General features: G+C 36.4%; 1 protein-coding gene across 3 annotated transcripts; it reads right to left on the minus strand.

Annotated features, from left to right (window-relative positions):
* Positions 1-1,493: 1,493 nt before the first annotated feature.
* LOC120109027 (ubiquitin carboxyl-terminal hydrolase 24-like) lies at positions 1,494-13,184 on the minus strand. 3 transcript variants are annotated; one of them, XM_039122762.1, is made up of 8 exons: positions 12,738-13,182; positions 12,398-12,511; positions 10,688-11,353; positions 10,411-10,595; positions 8,540-8,787; positions 6,642-6,784; positions 2,158-2,334; positions 1,494-1,837 (listed from the first exon to the last, which is right to left on the minus strand). In XM_039122762.1, the coding sequence occupies exons 3-8, from the start codon at positions 11,081-11,083 to the stop codon at positions 1,649-1,651; spliced, it is 1,338 nt and encodes a 445-aa protein (XP_038978690.1). In that variant the 5' UTR covers positions 11,084-11,353; positions 12,398-12,511; positions 12,738-13,182; the 3' UTR covers positions 1,494-1,648. The 3 variants fall into 3 exon arrangements, with proteins under 3 accessions (XP_038978690.1, XP_038978688.1, XP_038978689.1); XM_039122760.1 differs by lacking the exon at positions 12,398-12,511 and having other exon boundaries at positions 12,738-13,184; XM_039122761.1 differs by lacking the exon at positions 12,398-12,511 and having other exon boundaries at positions 10,688-11,356.
* Between the last annotated feature and the right edge of the window lie 638 nt (positions 13,185-13,822).

The raw sequence follows: 13,822 nt of genomic DNA on the forward strand, positions 1-13,822 counted from the left end.
ATTTGAGGGACCAAAATTGGTCCAACCTTTCTTAACCATATAACCTTATGCCTTTAACTGCACTAATGCCTTATGTGATTTGTTTTTTTTTTTTTAAACAAATTACAAAAACTTTTTTAATATTAGAGATAAATTACAATTACACTATAAAAAACCAACGCTTACTTTCCTAAGATTTATTTTTATCTAATATTTTAATCCATAAGTTAATAAAATATTAATCAAATTGTTAACTTTAAATGAGACTCAAATATCATGTCAGAAAAAAAAAAATGACCCAAATAATCTAACATGACATAATAGCCACTCAAGTGCATAACAAAATATATGTATCCTCCTTCTCATTCAAGAATAATTTTGACTTAAGGTAAACGGATTTACTAATGCCGTTATTTTAACATTTTAATCAGATGTAAGTGTAGGTTTTACAAACTAGTATAGTTTTTACAAATTATTAGATATAAGTATAAAAAATATAAACTTAAAGAAGGATTTTATAATTTATTTATTTTTGGTTGGTCCCAGCAACACCGTTCCTAAGGTCCAGTTTTATTTAAGTTCATCACAAACTTTTGTTTTTTATTTTTTTGAAAAGAACGATACAGCCCATCCCTAATCAAAATCGTCAGAAAAAAACCAACTCGCATGAATATATCATTATGAGTCATTTTAATGGTGGGATAGAATCTTCTCCAATCCAAAATTGAGACCATAATTATGACATAGGCCTCCTGAGTTTATTGAATGTTTATGTTAACGTCCACCTATTTAAGCAACGGTAAAATTTGCATGTATGCAATTATTAAAGTTCAAAAGTCTCCGATTACGGCCCCTATTTTACCTGAGCTCATGAGTGTGGCTCAAGAAGAAAGAAGTTAAGTAAAAGCAGAAGGCCTGGAAATATGTAAGTTTTTCGCTGTTGATTGCCTAAAAAATGTTGCAGGTATTGAAGCAATTGCAATTGAAAAGTATCATTATTTTCAAAATCAGAAACAAAGAAAAGCATCCAAGCATCCATTATTTAGCTTCACTCAAAAGAACCAATATGGTACGTCAGGACAGTTCATGGTAAGCGCTCAAGCCAATTCCACACCACACCTTTAGAGTTGACCATGATGGGTTCAATTTTGAGAAATCTGTTGTTTTAAAGACTAAGTAATGGCCATCAAATTAGGATGGAATAATCTGTTCGAGATTTAGCAATCATTTCATTGCCTAGCTCTTTTATGCGGCCAATAATCTCAATTCATTCAAACTAAAGCATGCCTAAACTTAGTAGTGCCAAAAAATACACTATCAACAATACAAGATTAGAAGCTTTACCACCAACCCCACATACCCATTCCCATACGGCAAGATGTATGTCCCCAGGATCCCTCTATCTATCTATTTATCAATCCATCTATCTATATATATATTGATATACTAACTTGTAAATTTTTAATGACTTTTTGTTACAACATTTCCACACTGGGAGTTAGAAAAACAAGAAGGTACACCAGCAAAATCCAGCTCAATTAGCTTTATATACATTATCAACATTGTTTCTTTTGGTCCACAGTTTTCGGCAATTTTATTGACATATAGATCAGCTAAATAACAGTTAAGCATAAACACCAACATGACTATAGAAGAACACGCCACCCACTTATGTTTGTCTGTAAAAGAGAACATATGCCTGGTCATGCAGGACTTCGTTTGTATCCACAGCCGTGACAGATGCATCATCAAACCGAAGCCAGCAATCATCAGAATACCTTGCATCGGCAGTATAATGACCTCTAGAGGGCTCTCTACCATGGTGAGTGATGGTGGCCACGAGCTCATATTTCCGACCCTGCATAAATAAATTGGGAAAAGCGAAAATCTAATGATTCTGTAGGCCAGTCCGGCATCCAGAACAGTAATTAAAAAAATTGTGTCGAATTTCCAGATGTAGATTTCTCCCGTTCCCCATCTTTTCTATTTTCACCCTTGTTTAAGCTTCAAATAAAAGGAATTCAACCGATCTGATAGTAGATGTCAGATGTGGTATGGAATCGAAAGTAACTAAAAATTGAACAGAGGAGGAAAGAAGGACAGAAGGTTTAGAGGCATAATCTGGAAAGAAATCGGGAAATAGCACAAACAGAAATACAAGAGGATGAAAAATGTCACCTTTGATGATGGAGAGACAAGTAACTCACGGCCAAGCACTAGCTCAAGGGGGAACCCGACAGGCTTACTCAATTTTGTGCTTCCTTTTCTTCCATAGCTAAACCTCATCAAATGAAGTATCATTATCTTGGACAGTGTCTGTATTTTTATAGACTTGCTAGCACTAACCACCCCAGCCTGCACAAAATTGTTTCAATCCATAAGAATCAAGAAATAATTTGACACTGGAAGGGATGCGATGGTTAAGGACCTTTTCAATCCTTTCTTCTATTAACAGGTTCATAACAAAAGATATAAAATAGAACACGAAGAATTTGCTAAACGACATATTACTATAAAAGAGAATGCCTATGCATAGCATGAATTTCAATTCTTTAACGATTTTTATGCTGTAATATGTGAAGGTGAGTTCAATGAAAGTATGGCCAGCAGTCATAATGGTCTGGACTTTAACTCAGCATGAAGTATGGGAGCAATAGTTTGACATAGTTCAAGACATAATTTTATATTATTGGTTAGACTCGTATTCCCAAAAAACATGCATGAATGATAACTGATGCAGTCCACATTACATTTGCAGCAAAAGGAGTTTGCTTGGCTAGTTTCTGCACTGAATGCTACTGAAAATAAGCATCCTATCTTTTCATTAATGGTTTAGCATAAGATCATTCGAATTCGAAAAATTCGAACCACAAAGGAAACTCCAAATAATGATTTTCATAAAGAATAACTGATGTTTGTCGGTTGAGAAACATTGAAATCTGGTCTCTTTTTTTTGAAAAAAACTTATGACAAAAAATAATTGTAATGTCATATTGATCTAAAAAAAATTATTTCCCCTTAAGCAATTCGTAGAAGGATTTGCAGAGGATGACCTTGGAGCATAAGAGGCTAAAAGAAAAAGGCTGCAATTGTCTTGTAGAAACAACTTTCATGGATGATTAACCAGATATAAATCCTGATAGCAGTTAGCTAACAACAACTACCCATAAGTGACTACTTTTGCAACATTGATTCTAATGAGGACATGGACTGAGATGTTTCTACCAGTATGAGAACATGTCGAGTGTCACGTGAATGTGATACTGTAATGATGTAATGTATGGCAAGAAGTTCCACCTACCTTGAAACCCATATAGTGTCTATAAATGTTAGGCAGAAAACAAGGTGCCAGATGAGAGTTGAGTATAGCAGTGGTAGGAAGCTGTGGATATATATAATTTGTATATATATATATATATATATATATATATATATATATATATATATATATATATATATATATATATATATATATATATATATATATATATATATATATATATATTTGGAAATGTTAGAAAAAATTAAGTTGAATCTTTGAAGTTGCATTTGCAGCGAGCATGCTTAAATAATTTGGTCAAAGGATGATCGGAAATGCTGAGAGGTACACAGGTATTGATGAAGAGTAGGTAAAGAGGAGACATCTAAGAAGAAATGAATGAAAGAAAGATGGAAGAATCCTAAGATGCTTCCCAATAGCAGTGCACTTAGCTGTTGCTTGAAACGAAGAGTAAAGGGAGACGTAAAAGCTAGCATTAGAGTAGCACTATGAACTGATGCAGGATTGAAAGAGGAGGTTTCATGACTTCTGCTATCATGCATGGTACTTGGCTATGATCTAGAGTTGAATTGGCATCTCTCCCCCCTCCTGCCCAAAAAAAAGTGTACATGTGTGCACTTATCTGCTGATTGAGATGAATAGTAAAGGAGATGCAAAAGCCCCAACTACAGTAGCAATGTGAACTCATATGGGATTAAGAGAGACTATCTCCTCCCCTCCTCGACACACACACACACACAAAAACAAAAACAAATCCCCCTCCAGACCTATGCGTGCACTTATCTGTTGATTGAAGTGATTGGCAAAGGGAGATGAAAATGCCAGAATAAGAGTAGCAATGTGAGCTAATCTAAGATGGAGACAGATAGCAGCTTTCATGTCTTCTGTTACTTGAATTATACCTGCCTATGGTCTAGGGTTCGATTGGCATCTCCCCCTCTCTATCCAACCTTCCCCTCTCTCCCTATCTCACCCCCCCCACAACAACAAACCAAAAAAATAGTGTGTGCATTTGCACATGAGCAAGTTCATGTATGTACCTTTCTATTCCAGGTGTGTAACTTTCTGTTGCAACTAAAGGCATATCTTCCTAGTTCCCACTAACCAACTTTAGCCAAGAACCAAGAACTTTGCATTTTGAAGTAGCTGCGCACCTCCCACAAGCCTAGTGGCACAAAGAAATGTTAAACTAATTTGTGGAAGATCCTAGTGGCGTAAGCGAAAAATGTTGGCACAATTTGTGAAAGAGTTTAATCTGAGGTTGGCAGTTAATCGTAAAGATCTGCTTGATTTTTTCACGGAGAGTTTTTAGTTAAAGATTCATCCTCCACGGCAAACTCCAAGTTGTAGGGAGGAGGGACCTAAGTATGAGGAAGGTATCGAGGAATCACATCAGATTTTTGACTTTGTATATTAAAAAAACTTTGTTAGAAAAATTATGGCAACAATAGTAAAACCTGCCATCAAACTTGCATGAATTGTTCATACTTCTTAACTATGTTGCCCAAACACAATAATATTTGGAATTTAGGGTTTTGTCATGGCATATTTTAGAGTCTGAACACTTTCAGATGTTAAGAGAAAACAGTCCTAGCACTCTTTGTATAGCCTTAAGTGTCAGCATTTGGCATGGCCATTCGACAGTTCAATGCAAATGTACTTTGCACTCAACCATCTAAAATAAAAAAAGATGTCCCAATGCACAAGGCTCCTGCAACTACAGGATCTGGGGAGGGGTAGATGTACACAACTTTATTCCTGCATGCAGAGAAATTGTTTTCGTCTTTCAAACCCGTGATACCGAGGTCACAATGAAGCAACCTATCATTAAGCCCTGCCCTCTTACTCAACCATCTAAAATGCAAAACTTTATTGAGATAGTGTGTTTGAAGTTTGAGCACTTTTGTTTACATACCTTTTCTTCTTTTTCTTCCATGATACATAGCATTTTTTATTAACAATTATCACTAAGTAGCCAACCTAGTAAACTAATATACTTTTATACAGTTTGTATATTTGCTTTGTATTAAACTGTCCTTGTTTCACTTTCTTTGGAGAATTTTAAGTGCCGTCCGCAATGTGACACCCAACATTAGGCTACAATGTCAGATGTTGAGGTAACACTCTCAAAAATTCATTTTCATCCTCCAGGCTCACCAATCAATGTTTTTATGGCTAGTCAAATGCTCATTGTTGCAAAAGATATGTCAGCTGTAAATAATGCTGTTCTAATAATAAAGAATGCTCCTCAAGCATGAAGATGAAGTTTACTGTTAACTTCATGAGATAACTGACATTTTAAAAAGAAAGCATATCTTGACTGCAGTTTAACTGGTTCATATCTTGAGTGCTTATCTGCAATGTTGATAAGGTTGGGATCGAATCGTAAACCATAAAGGTTAGATTGGATTGGATCGGATCCGCTCAAGTATCAGATTGTAGATTCAAAGATTTTTCCTGATTTGTTTAAAATTTTTTAAAATATAGAACATATACAGATATTAAAAAAAGAGCCAACTGTGATGTAGATGAATGGAGAATAAGAGCACATACACATAAAAAATTTAGTTTTCACCAATTCTAAGTCCATATATAGCATGTTCAATGAAATAAAAACTGTCTACATACTTGCGAATTGCGATATTCAAATACGACAATAAATTCAATTATCCCTTTTAGGTAGGGTTTTTGAAAAACTAAAAACACAAGATTTCAACATGTCCTTGTCAGACTATGAAAATTTTGCATCTTATTTTTAACTTCACAAACTCCAATAACAAGCTTGCTTATTTTATAACTTGAAACTTAGTAGAGATAAGAAATTTAAAAGTTATATACCTCAAAGAAATCACAAAAAACAGACACATGATTTAATAAGTAAATAGCATAGTCGAGTTGGATTTATGAACCAAGGGGCTGTGTAATTCATCATACAGATCTATATCCTATATTCCCAACCGATTCTGATCCAAGTATGAGAACTGGATTATTTAGGGCCTTTCTAATCTGGATAGATCCGGATTGTGAATTGTAAGATTTTAACAACAATGCTTTCGTGATCCTTGCTGCAAAGTTCATATGTGAATATACATTCTAAAGCATACACTATTTATAGATTTCCCCGAAGGGCTATCATCTACCATTGATGGGCTGGCAAGGTACAACATTGTACCCTCTACCAGTCATGTACCTTTGTACCATTCTCGTACCTGTCTGGCCGAGAACATACCATATGGTATGGACCAATAGAGGATGGTAGATAAATTCTTGGTTTCCCCAAATCTAGTCAAGGATATTGGAGGAATATGAATTTGAAAATAAGATTTCTTCCAAATGGCTCTTTATAACAAATTATATCAGATAATAAAGCACGGATCTATACCTTGCCAGATGAAGTTTTGTATCCTTCGAGAGTTTCTGGAGCAGAAAACAAATGAAATGCATCTCTAATAGTATGAACAGCTTCAGGAAAAATATCAAGATGGAGCAAAAGGAAGGGCTGAACTGTAGCCGAAGCCTTGTTGCCTGCATCATAAAACATTAAAATTAATCCAACTACGCATCATGAGGAATTATTCATCATATATCATCAATGTATTGTCAGTAGAATCAGTATCAATATTGAATAAACTACATCATCCATTGCTGGACATGACAAAGTATCAGCTCACAGTATCTAAATAACTGGGAAATTCAAGGGCACAGCTACACAGACACGTGAATACAAGATATCGGGCCTCTGATTCTCAAGCTGGAGGATTTGAGGACATGGCTGCCAACTAAACTACATGACCACTTGTACTCCACGATGAAAATATCAAAGAGCAGATATAAAGCAAGTGTCAAGAGACATAAAAGCACTATCAGGAAATACATACAACAAGGACCTAGCATTTCAAACAGAAAGACAGCTCATACTATTTTGAATTTCGAAGAGTGGCTACAGTTAGTATTCATGGACCTGCAGACTCCAAGTGACAAGGAATCTTTTGTGAGCTAATAACAGAATAAAAGAAACATGGTAAAAATTAATTTTCATACAAGGTTCCAAATAACTGAGATAAGGCTTGTAGGCAAGGGTGTGTTTGATAAAGTTGTTGTGGGATATATTATAGGTGGGCACTGGTTAGTATTAACTTAAGGTTATAAAATTAGCATTTCATTATCAGCATCAAAACTAAAATCAGATTAAAAAAAAAAAAACAAAAAGTCATCATGTGTTAATATAACAAACAGTCTAAGATGCCCTGATGCTTTAATTTTGAAGGCAAGCCTGGCTTTTGAAGCTAACATAAATGCTTAGCATGGAACCCATAGACAGGTAAAGATTTACTCAAAAATTAATCCAAATAATGAGGTAGAACTTTTCTATCAAAAGTACCAGTAGCAACCACCATCTTACTCAAAGAAACTACCACAAATCCATATAGTATTATTCACAGGAGAAGGGCATCAAGAGTATGAGCTATCCAGCTAATAAATATATTTGATCATACGGGATTCAAAACATGGCTTTAAATAATTACATCATCATTAATACTCTTACCAACTTCACTTTTAAATTCAAAAATTTCTATAGGAACCTAAGGTTAAAAAAATGTAATAGGAATAACTATTCACAATTTCAAGTTAGGTACAAACTTAATGTGACTCAGCCTGCTGCAAATAATACTTTTTAACTAGAATCATTCAACTAAAGCGAATTAATATTATTAAAAACCAATTTTCATGTTTTTAGTGAATTTCCCCAAGCATATGAGCCCCCTGTGCATTTCCCTTAGCTGACAGAGATTAAGCATAAGAAAAATGCAATCAGTTCATAAACCTGCTTCTTCAAGTCACCCTGAATGCAAATAGTCATTTTAAAAGAATAACCAATATTGCCAACGCATCAGACATTTTATTATGGTTACAAAAGTATATCAAGCAACGGCAATTTTAAGACAGCAGCAAAATTAGTTTGTTAAGGTGTTACAGCTACACAAGTGTCTATGGTTAGAAGTTAGAACAAATAATAATCTCCATCAAATCAAAAGCCATATCATTTGAGATCATTCTCATGAATCCACATGCAAGAACCTACAATAGCATCACCCAAAAAAACCGTTAAAGAGCTGGCCAAGGAGATAGAGAATTGAATATTCGTGCTTCCAAACAGAGAAACCTATAATTAGGAAACTGCCAGATTTGGAGATGTTACTGAACAAGTAGAGAAGAATATATACAAACACTTAACACTACTTGCACTCTAATCTCTATAATGCAACAAAGCCAACCTACCTGTGGTCTTCACAACACTTCTTAATTGACCCCCAAAAATTGCACTTAACTCAGATGGCACAAAGTTCTGAGTTCTGGTCACTTCAGACTTGTTTTTTGGCCCAACAGTTTCCCAACCATCTTCTTCAGAAGAAGAAATCAGAGGCAATTTTGCTTCATTAGAACTAGGAGATTGGCCATCAAGTTTCAACAGTTCATCGTGCATTTGATTCATAACAAAACTCAAAAACTCCTGAGCATCTTCTTGTCTGCAAAAGAATTGATGTTTAGATAATAGGTAGATGACTAAGAAAATACTCCATCTTACTGATAAAGTCGCTTAAGCAAGGCATTAAAGGCACATGCCTATTGTTTGCCTTTCGCCAGAGAGAAAAATATGGATCTGATGATAAAAACCATCAAATAAAAAATGAATGAATGCTTACAAGAAATATTCAAGCGAATGACATAATTTGTTCTTAAATCTGCATGCAGTGGTTACGTAATTAGAATTCACCAAGACTACAGCATAGTATCACTGTCTAGATAGTTTTGAACTTTTCTTGGCCTATACAAAGAGTAAATCAAAAACCTTGAGGAAGAATTATAGACTTGGAACTAAAATACTTCCCTGTTAGAATGCAGCATGCATGGACACAGACATGCACAAACACATGGAAGTCAAGGCTTTAGACCAAGTTCATCTACTTGCTTTGGGTTATACAGCCATCATAGTTTTATCATCAGGCAGTTCTTCTATTAATGGAAACTATTAATTCTGCATACGTTTAAGTGACAAAACCAAAAGCAAGAACAAAGATATATGATCGATGAGATAAGTTCATAAAGTATCAAGATCTATTATCCTTCATCGATTTTTTAGTGAGCTTTTAGGCCAAGTTTTGTAGTACTTGTTTATAATACCCATACCAATATCCAACTGGTATAGTGTCAGTACGATCCTTGTTCTTGGTACTAGCACTTGACTAAGTAGGATTGGCAATCAACAGGTCAGGTCATGTTTGGGTTGGGTTGATGACATATATCAAGACCCATGGGACTTGACCGGAACCCAACCCGATCCTTCATGCTAGTGGGTCAAGAATTTCTAACCGAACTCAACCCACAGCCAACCTGCCAACCTGCAACCTACCCACTGACCCATTTAAGGCCCAAGGCTATTTAGTTTTAGGCTTTATGTTAAAATGGGCAGGCTATCTTTTTTATAGCATTCGGACTATTTATGCTACAACTCATCTCTCCTTCTAGTTCTAAGCCATTGGATGATCCAAACACACATATATTACATAATTTTCTAAAATATATATGAATATCAATATAAATATCTTAAAAATATATGGATTATATACCCCCCTCCCCCCTCTCTCTCTATGAACCAATAGGTTGAGGAGGCTTTATTGGAACCTCATCAGACTCGCTGGCAGGTTAAGATTGGCTGACCCACACTTGACTTGTGAACCTGATGGGTTGGGTCTTGGTCGGGTAAATGGTATGGGTCAAAAGTTGCCACCCTTCGACTGAGTATCTTTCTGCTACCATTACGAGTTGGCATGCTCGGTACAGGCCAGTACAGCTCAATACTACAAACCAAGGTTCGCTGTACCGGTCGGTACCAGTCGGTACCGAGCGTACCATATCCGTACCGATGGGTACCGGTATCGGTACACCAATGTCGGTGCGGTCGGTACCGAGCGTACGGTACCGTACCGACACTCGGTACGCCTATACTAGTGCGGCACCGGTACGGGTTTCGGTACCGGTACGGCGAACCTTGCTACAAACCATGCCATAATCACAATTAACATAAGCAAACTGTTATCACTTGATGCTATGGAAGGAAATCAGAACAAGAGCATTGTACAAGCACACACCTTGGCCTGCCTGATATTCCAGTTGGTAAATCCGGGGTAAACCTTTTCAGAACAGGATCAAACATAACGGGACTGAAAGACTTGGTTTCAAGAGCTCCTCGCTCGTTATTCTTCAGGCATGAATCATCAGGCATGCCAAATTCAGAGATAAACTCCACAAATGCAATTAATGTTGGATAGCCAATCTAAATAGAAGCAAGTAATCTAAATAAGGATAAGGAAAACACCAAAAAAAAAGAAAAAAAATCATATAAGTAGTGTTGTGAGTTATTAAAACCTTAGGAATGTCTCGATTCCTTAGATCTTGCAAAAGCTGAACAAATGGTGAACAGGAGAGAAGTGCCTGCAGTGTTGCATTAAGGAAGCACATATTTCCTGAATTTATTAAGCCTCGTGGAAGAATTCGTGTAGCCAATGATGCTTTCTCCCTTGATGTTTCTGGGACATCCACCACAGGATTCACAACTGCTGAGGAATCAACTAATATGTTCTTGCATTTAGGTGTTTGAATTCCATCCTTGTGCAAGTTTGGGTTTGATAATGACTCTGCATCAGCAGATTCATTTTCAGATATTTGCAAAGGAACTATATCTAAGGCATCACTTTCATTTTCAGTAACCCCATCAGTGCGGGAAAAACAAGGGTTATGGCCTCCATTTGCTTGGGCCTCCATATCTTTTTTGAAAGTATTACATGCTTTGGCCTTCTCAATCTTGGTCTTTTTGTCATCTGCAACCAGCTTTGAACCTTGGATATCCTTTGATCTTCCAAATGAATCAGTTTCTTTGGGTTCAGCAATCAAACATTTAGATGACTTTGGAGAAGAAAAGTCTAAAGATTTGGATTGCAACCCTGCCTTTTCCAAAGGATGCACATTGCTTTCGACTAACTGTCTTTGGAATAACCTAGTCTCATCTTCGGTGAATGACCCAAATATTAGGACCTACTAAAGCAAATGCAGACAAGATTAAAGGGGGAAAGATATACTATAATGTAGCATAAAAGTAAAGATTTTTGAAAGCTTCAAATTCCGGTGAGATAGAAGTATGTCTCTTGCAGAGAGGCAAAATCTGTAATCAGTCAAAAAATAAAAGGTGAAATTATAATAATTAACAATAAAGTAACATCACATATTAAAATGAACATATTAAAAGTTGCCAGCATGCACGACCATGATCTACAACAATCACATGAAGAAGAATATCTAGAGAGTTTAAAAGTTTTGTGCAATTAACTTAGTGGAGACCTAATCTACCAGAAGCATTTATTTGCACAGCACATCTGTACTAGCTTTGCAAGCATTGATGAATATTTGTAAAATTTGTTTCTTAGCATATTTTCCACCAACATTTAAGTCCAAATGATGCATCAAATAGCAATGAAACTTATCTTAAACTAAAATTTGCCTATAGTGTAAATTTGGACCACATGAATCAGCCTAATCAAACCACCACCCTTAGTCCAACTCTCCATGCCAATGCCATACTTAGAACCTAGCCTATCATGTTTACGGCTGAACTTGAATGTGCATCAGATACCATCAACATTGATATATGCAAATGCCAGACATCATCCATATGGAATATATGGGACTGATACCTATCCAATTTACAAGGAGAATAGATTTGTAATATGATCAGTAATAAAGTGAACCAACCTATGATAATGAATAAGCATATTTAGTCTCCATACATATAATAATTGCTGAATTGATTGCGCTATGCTGTCTAGTCAAATTAGTAAAAAGAGACACCCAACATCCCATCTGAATTTATGAAAGACAGACTAGAGCTATCCAACATCCCATGTTTTACTGAACCTATTACAAGGTTAAGTTCCAATCCAAATAGCGCTCTAAATGAAAGAATGGATTGTTGTATTACTGTGCTGTCATGAATGAAACCTGATATACTGCATTCAATAATAAATAATAGATTCCATATACAGATAAGAAATAACAAAAATTATTAGGAAATCCTGTTGATACCTATGCATCCTCCAAAACAGGCACATCAAGGGAGCAGTTCCGGAAGTGGCAAGTTGACCTCTTGGCCGCTAAACCAAAGTAGCAGGGAACAGAAAGCCAAATTTTTCTACATGCCTAAATTTTTCAATTTGAGATGAAATCCTCATCAAGCTTCCAATCTCAATGATAACGTAATGAAAATCCTTACTTTCTCAACAAACCAAGGAATACCCAAATCACAAAATCGAACACCAAAAAACTAAACAGTCCAAAGATGAAAACTTTATTACTCCTTAGTGATGCATAGAGAGCAAAAACAAAGAGGCAAGATTACAAAGACTAGGGTTTCACAAAGATGTACCTTGTGATCGCTCATTTTGACCGAGGAGTCAAAGAACCACCACTAAACAACGGGAAAACGTCAAAAAAAGCTTCTTTTTTCTGGCGATCGGAGCAGGAAGGGAGCCGTATGGGGGAAGAAGGATCAGGAGAGGAAATTAATATTTGGAACCCGGTCCCGAGGAGGCGAGCCAAGAAGGTGAGGCCGAGGGAAGACATGAAAGGAGGCGAGGCGAGGAGAGGGAGAGAAGGGAGGAGGGCGAATAACATTTAAGAGGGGGCTCCTCCTCTCTCCAGGCCGCCTCGATCAGGATACCGCCGCCCGAGCGGAGCATCGACCGCAGGAGAGTTGAGGCGAAGCGCAAGAAGGAATGGAGGCTTCCGCAAATAAGAGGAAAGAGAGAGATTTAGTTTGGGAGGTGCGTGAAAATTAAAACTTTATTGTGGGTGGAGAGCAGGGCGTTGAGAGGGGCAGGTGGTTTCCCTAGCTTGTGTTGATTTTAGCCGAATAATAATCAGCAAGTATTGGCAATATATTATATTAAAAAAATAAAAATTCATAAGTAATTATTTTGTCGTAAATTTATTAAATTTTTATTTTTAATTATAAGTATTATGATAATAAATAACTAACATGATGTGGCATGTAAGGATTTGTCCAGCTCGTGACTTATGTGGCGAATTACATGCATCCGAAAATTTTCTAAAGCATTCTAGTCGAGCTTCTTTAGGCAGGCCAAAAGGCTAGATAGGGCATATCAGAAGTGGTCAATCTCTGAAACCAACACCTCTCAGCTTAGCTCGGTGACCTCCACAACTGATTCGGAAAGAGCAGAGTGCTCCTTGCAGAAGAAGCAGCTTGGTCCTTTCGTCTCAAAGGTGCACGCAATTCAGCCACATATTAATTTTTTACAGCATGTCTCCAGAGCTGTTATGCTATGCCAGCAGTTTATCATGATACGACCTCGAGTTTGTTGGGATTCAATTTTAGAAAATTTGGGGCTCTAGCTACAAATAGGTCCAAAGGCTCTTTAGAAAAGAGGATGAAAAAATCACTTCAGCTAAGGAAGACTTTATCTCTCTGTTTTTTTTACCCCTTTTTCTTCA

This window comes from Phoenix dactylifera, unplaced genomic scaffold (genome assembly GCF_009389715.1).
Source record: "Phoenix dactylifera cultivar Barhee BC4 unplaced genomic scaffold, palm_55x_up_171113_PBpolish2nd_filt_p 001730F, whole genome shotgun sequence".
NCBI lineage: Eukaryota > Viridiplantae > Streptophyta > Magnoliopsida > Arecales > Arecaceae > Phoenix > Phoenix dactylifera.

Bases quoted from the DNA above. Each gene is read 5' to 3' on its own strand.
- LOC120109027 (XM_039122760.1), bottom strand. The intron at 8,788-10,410 runs GTGTGTGCTTGT...ATTCTTTTGCAG, and splicing joins GGAATATCAGGCAGGCCAAG to ACAAGAAGATGCTCAGGAGT. The intron at 6,785-8,539 runs GTAGGTTGGCTT...TTTATGATGCAG, and splicing joins AAGTGTTGTGAAGACCACAG to GCAACAAGGCTTCGGCTACA.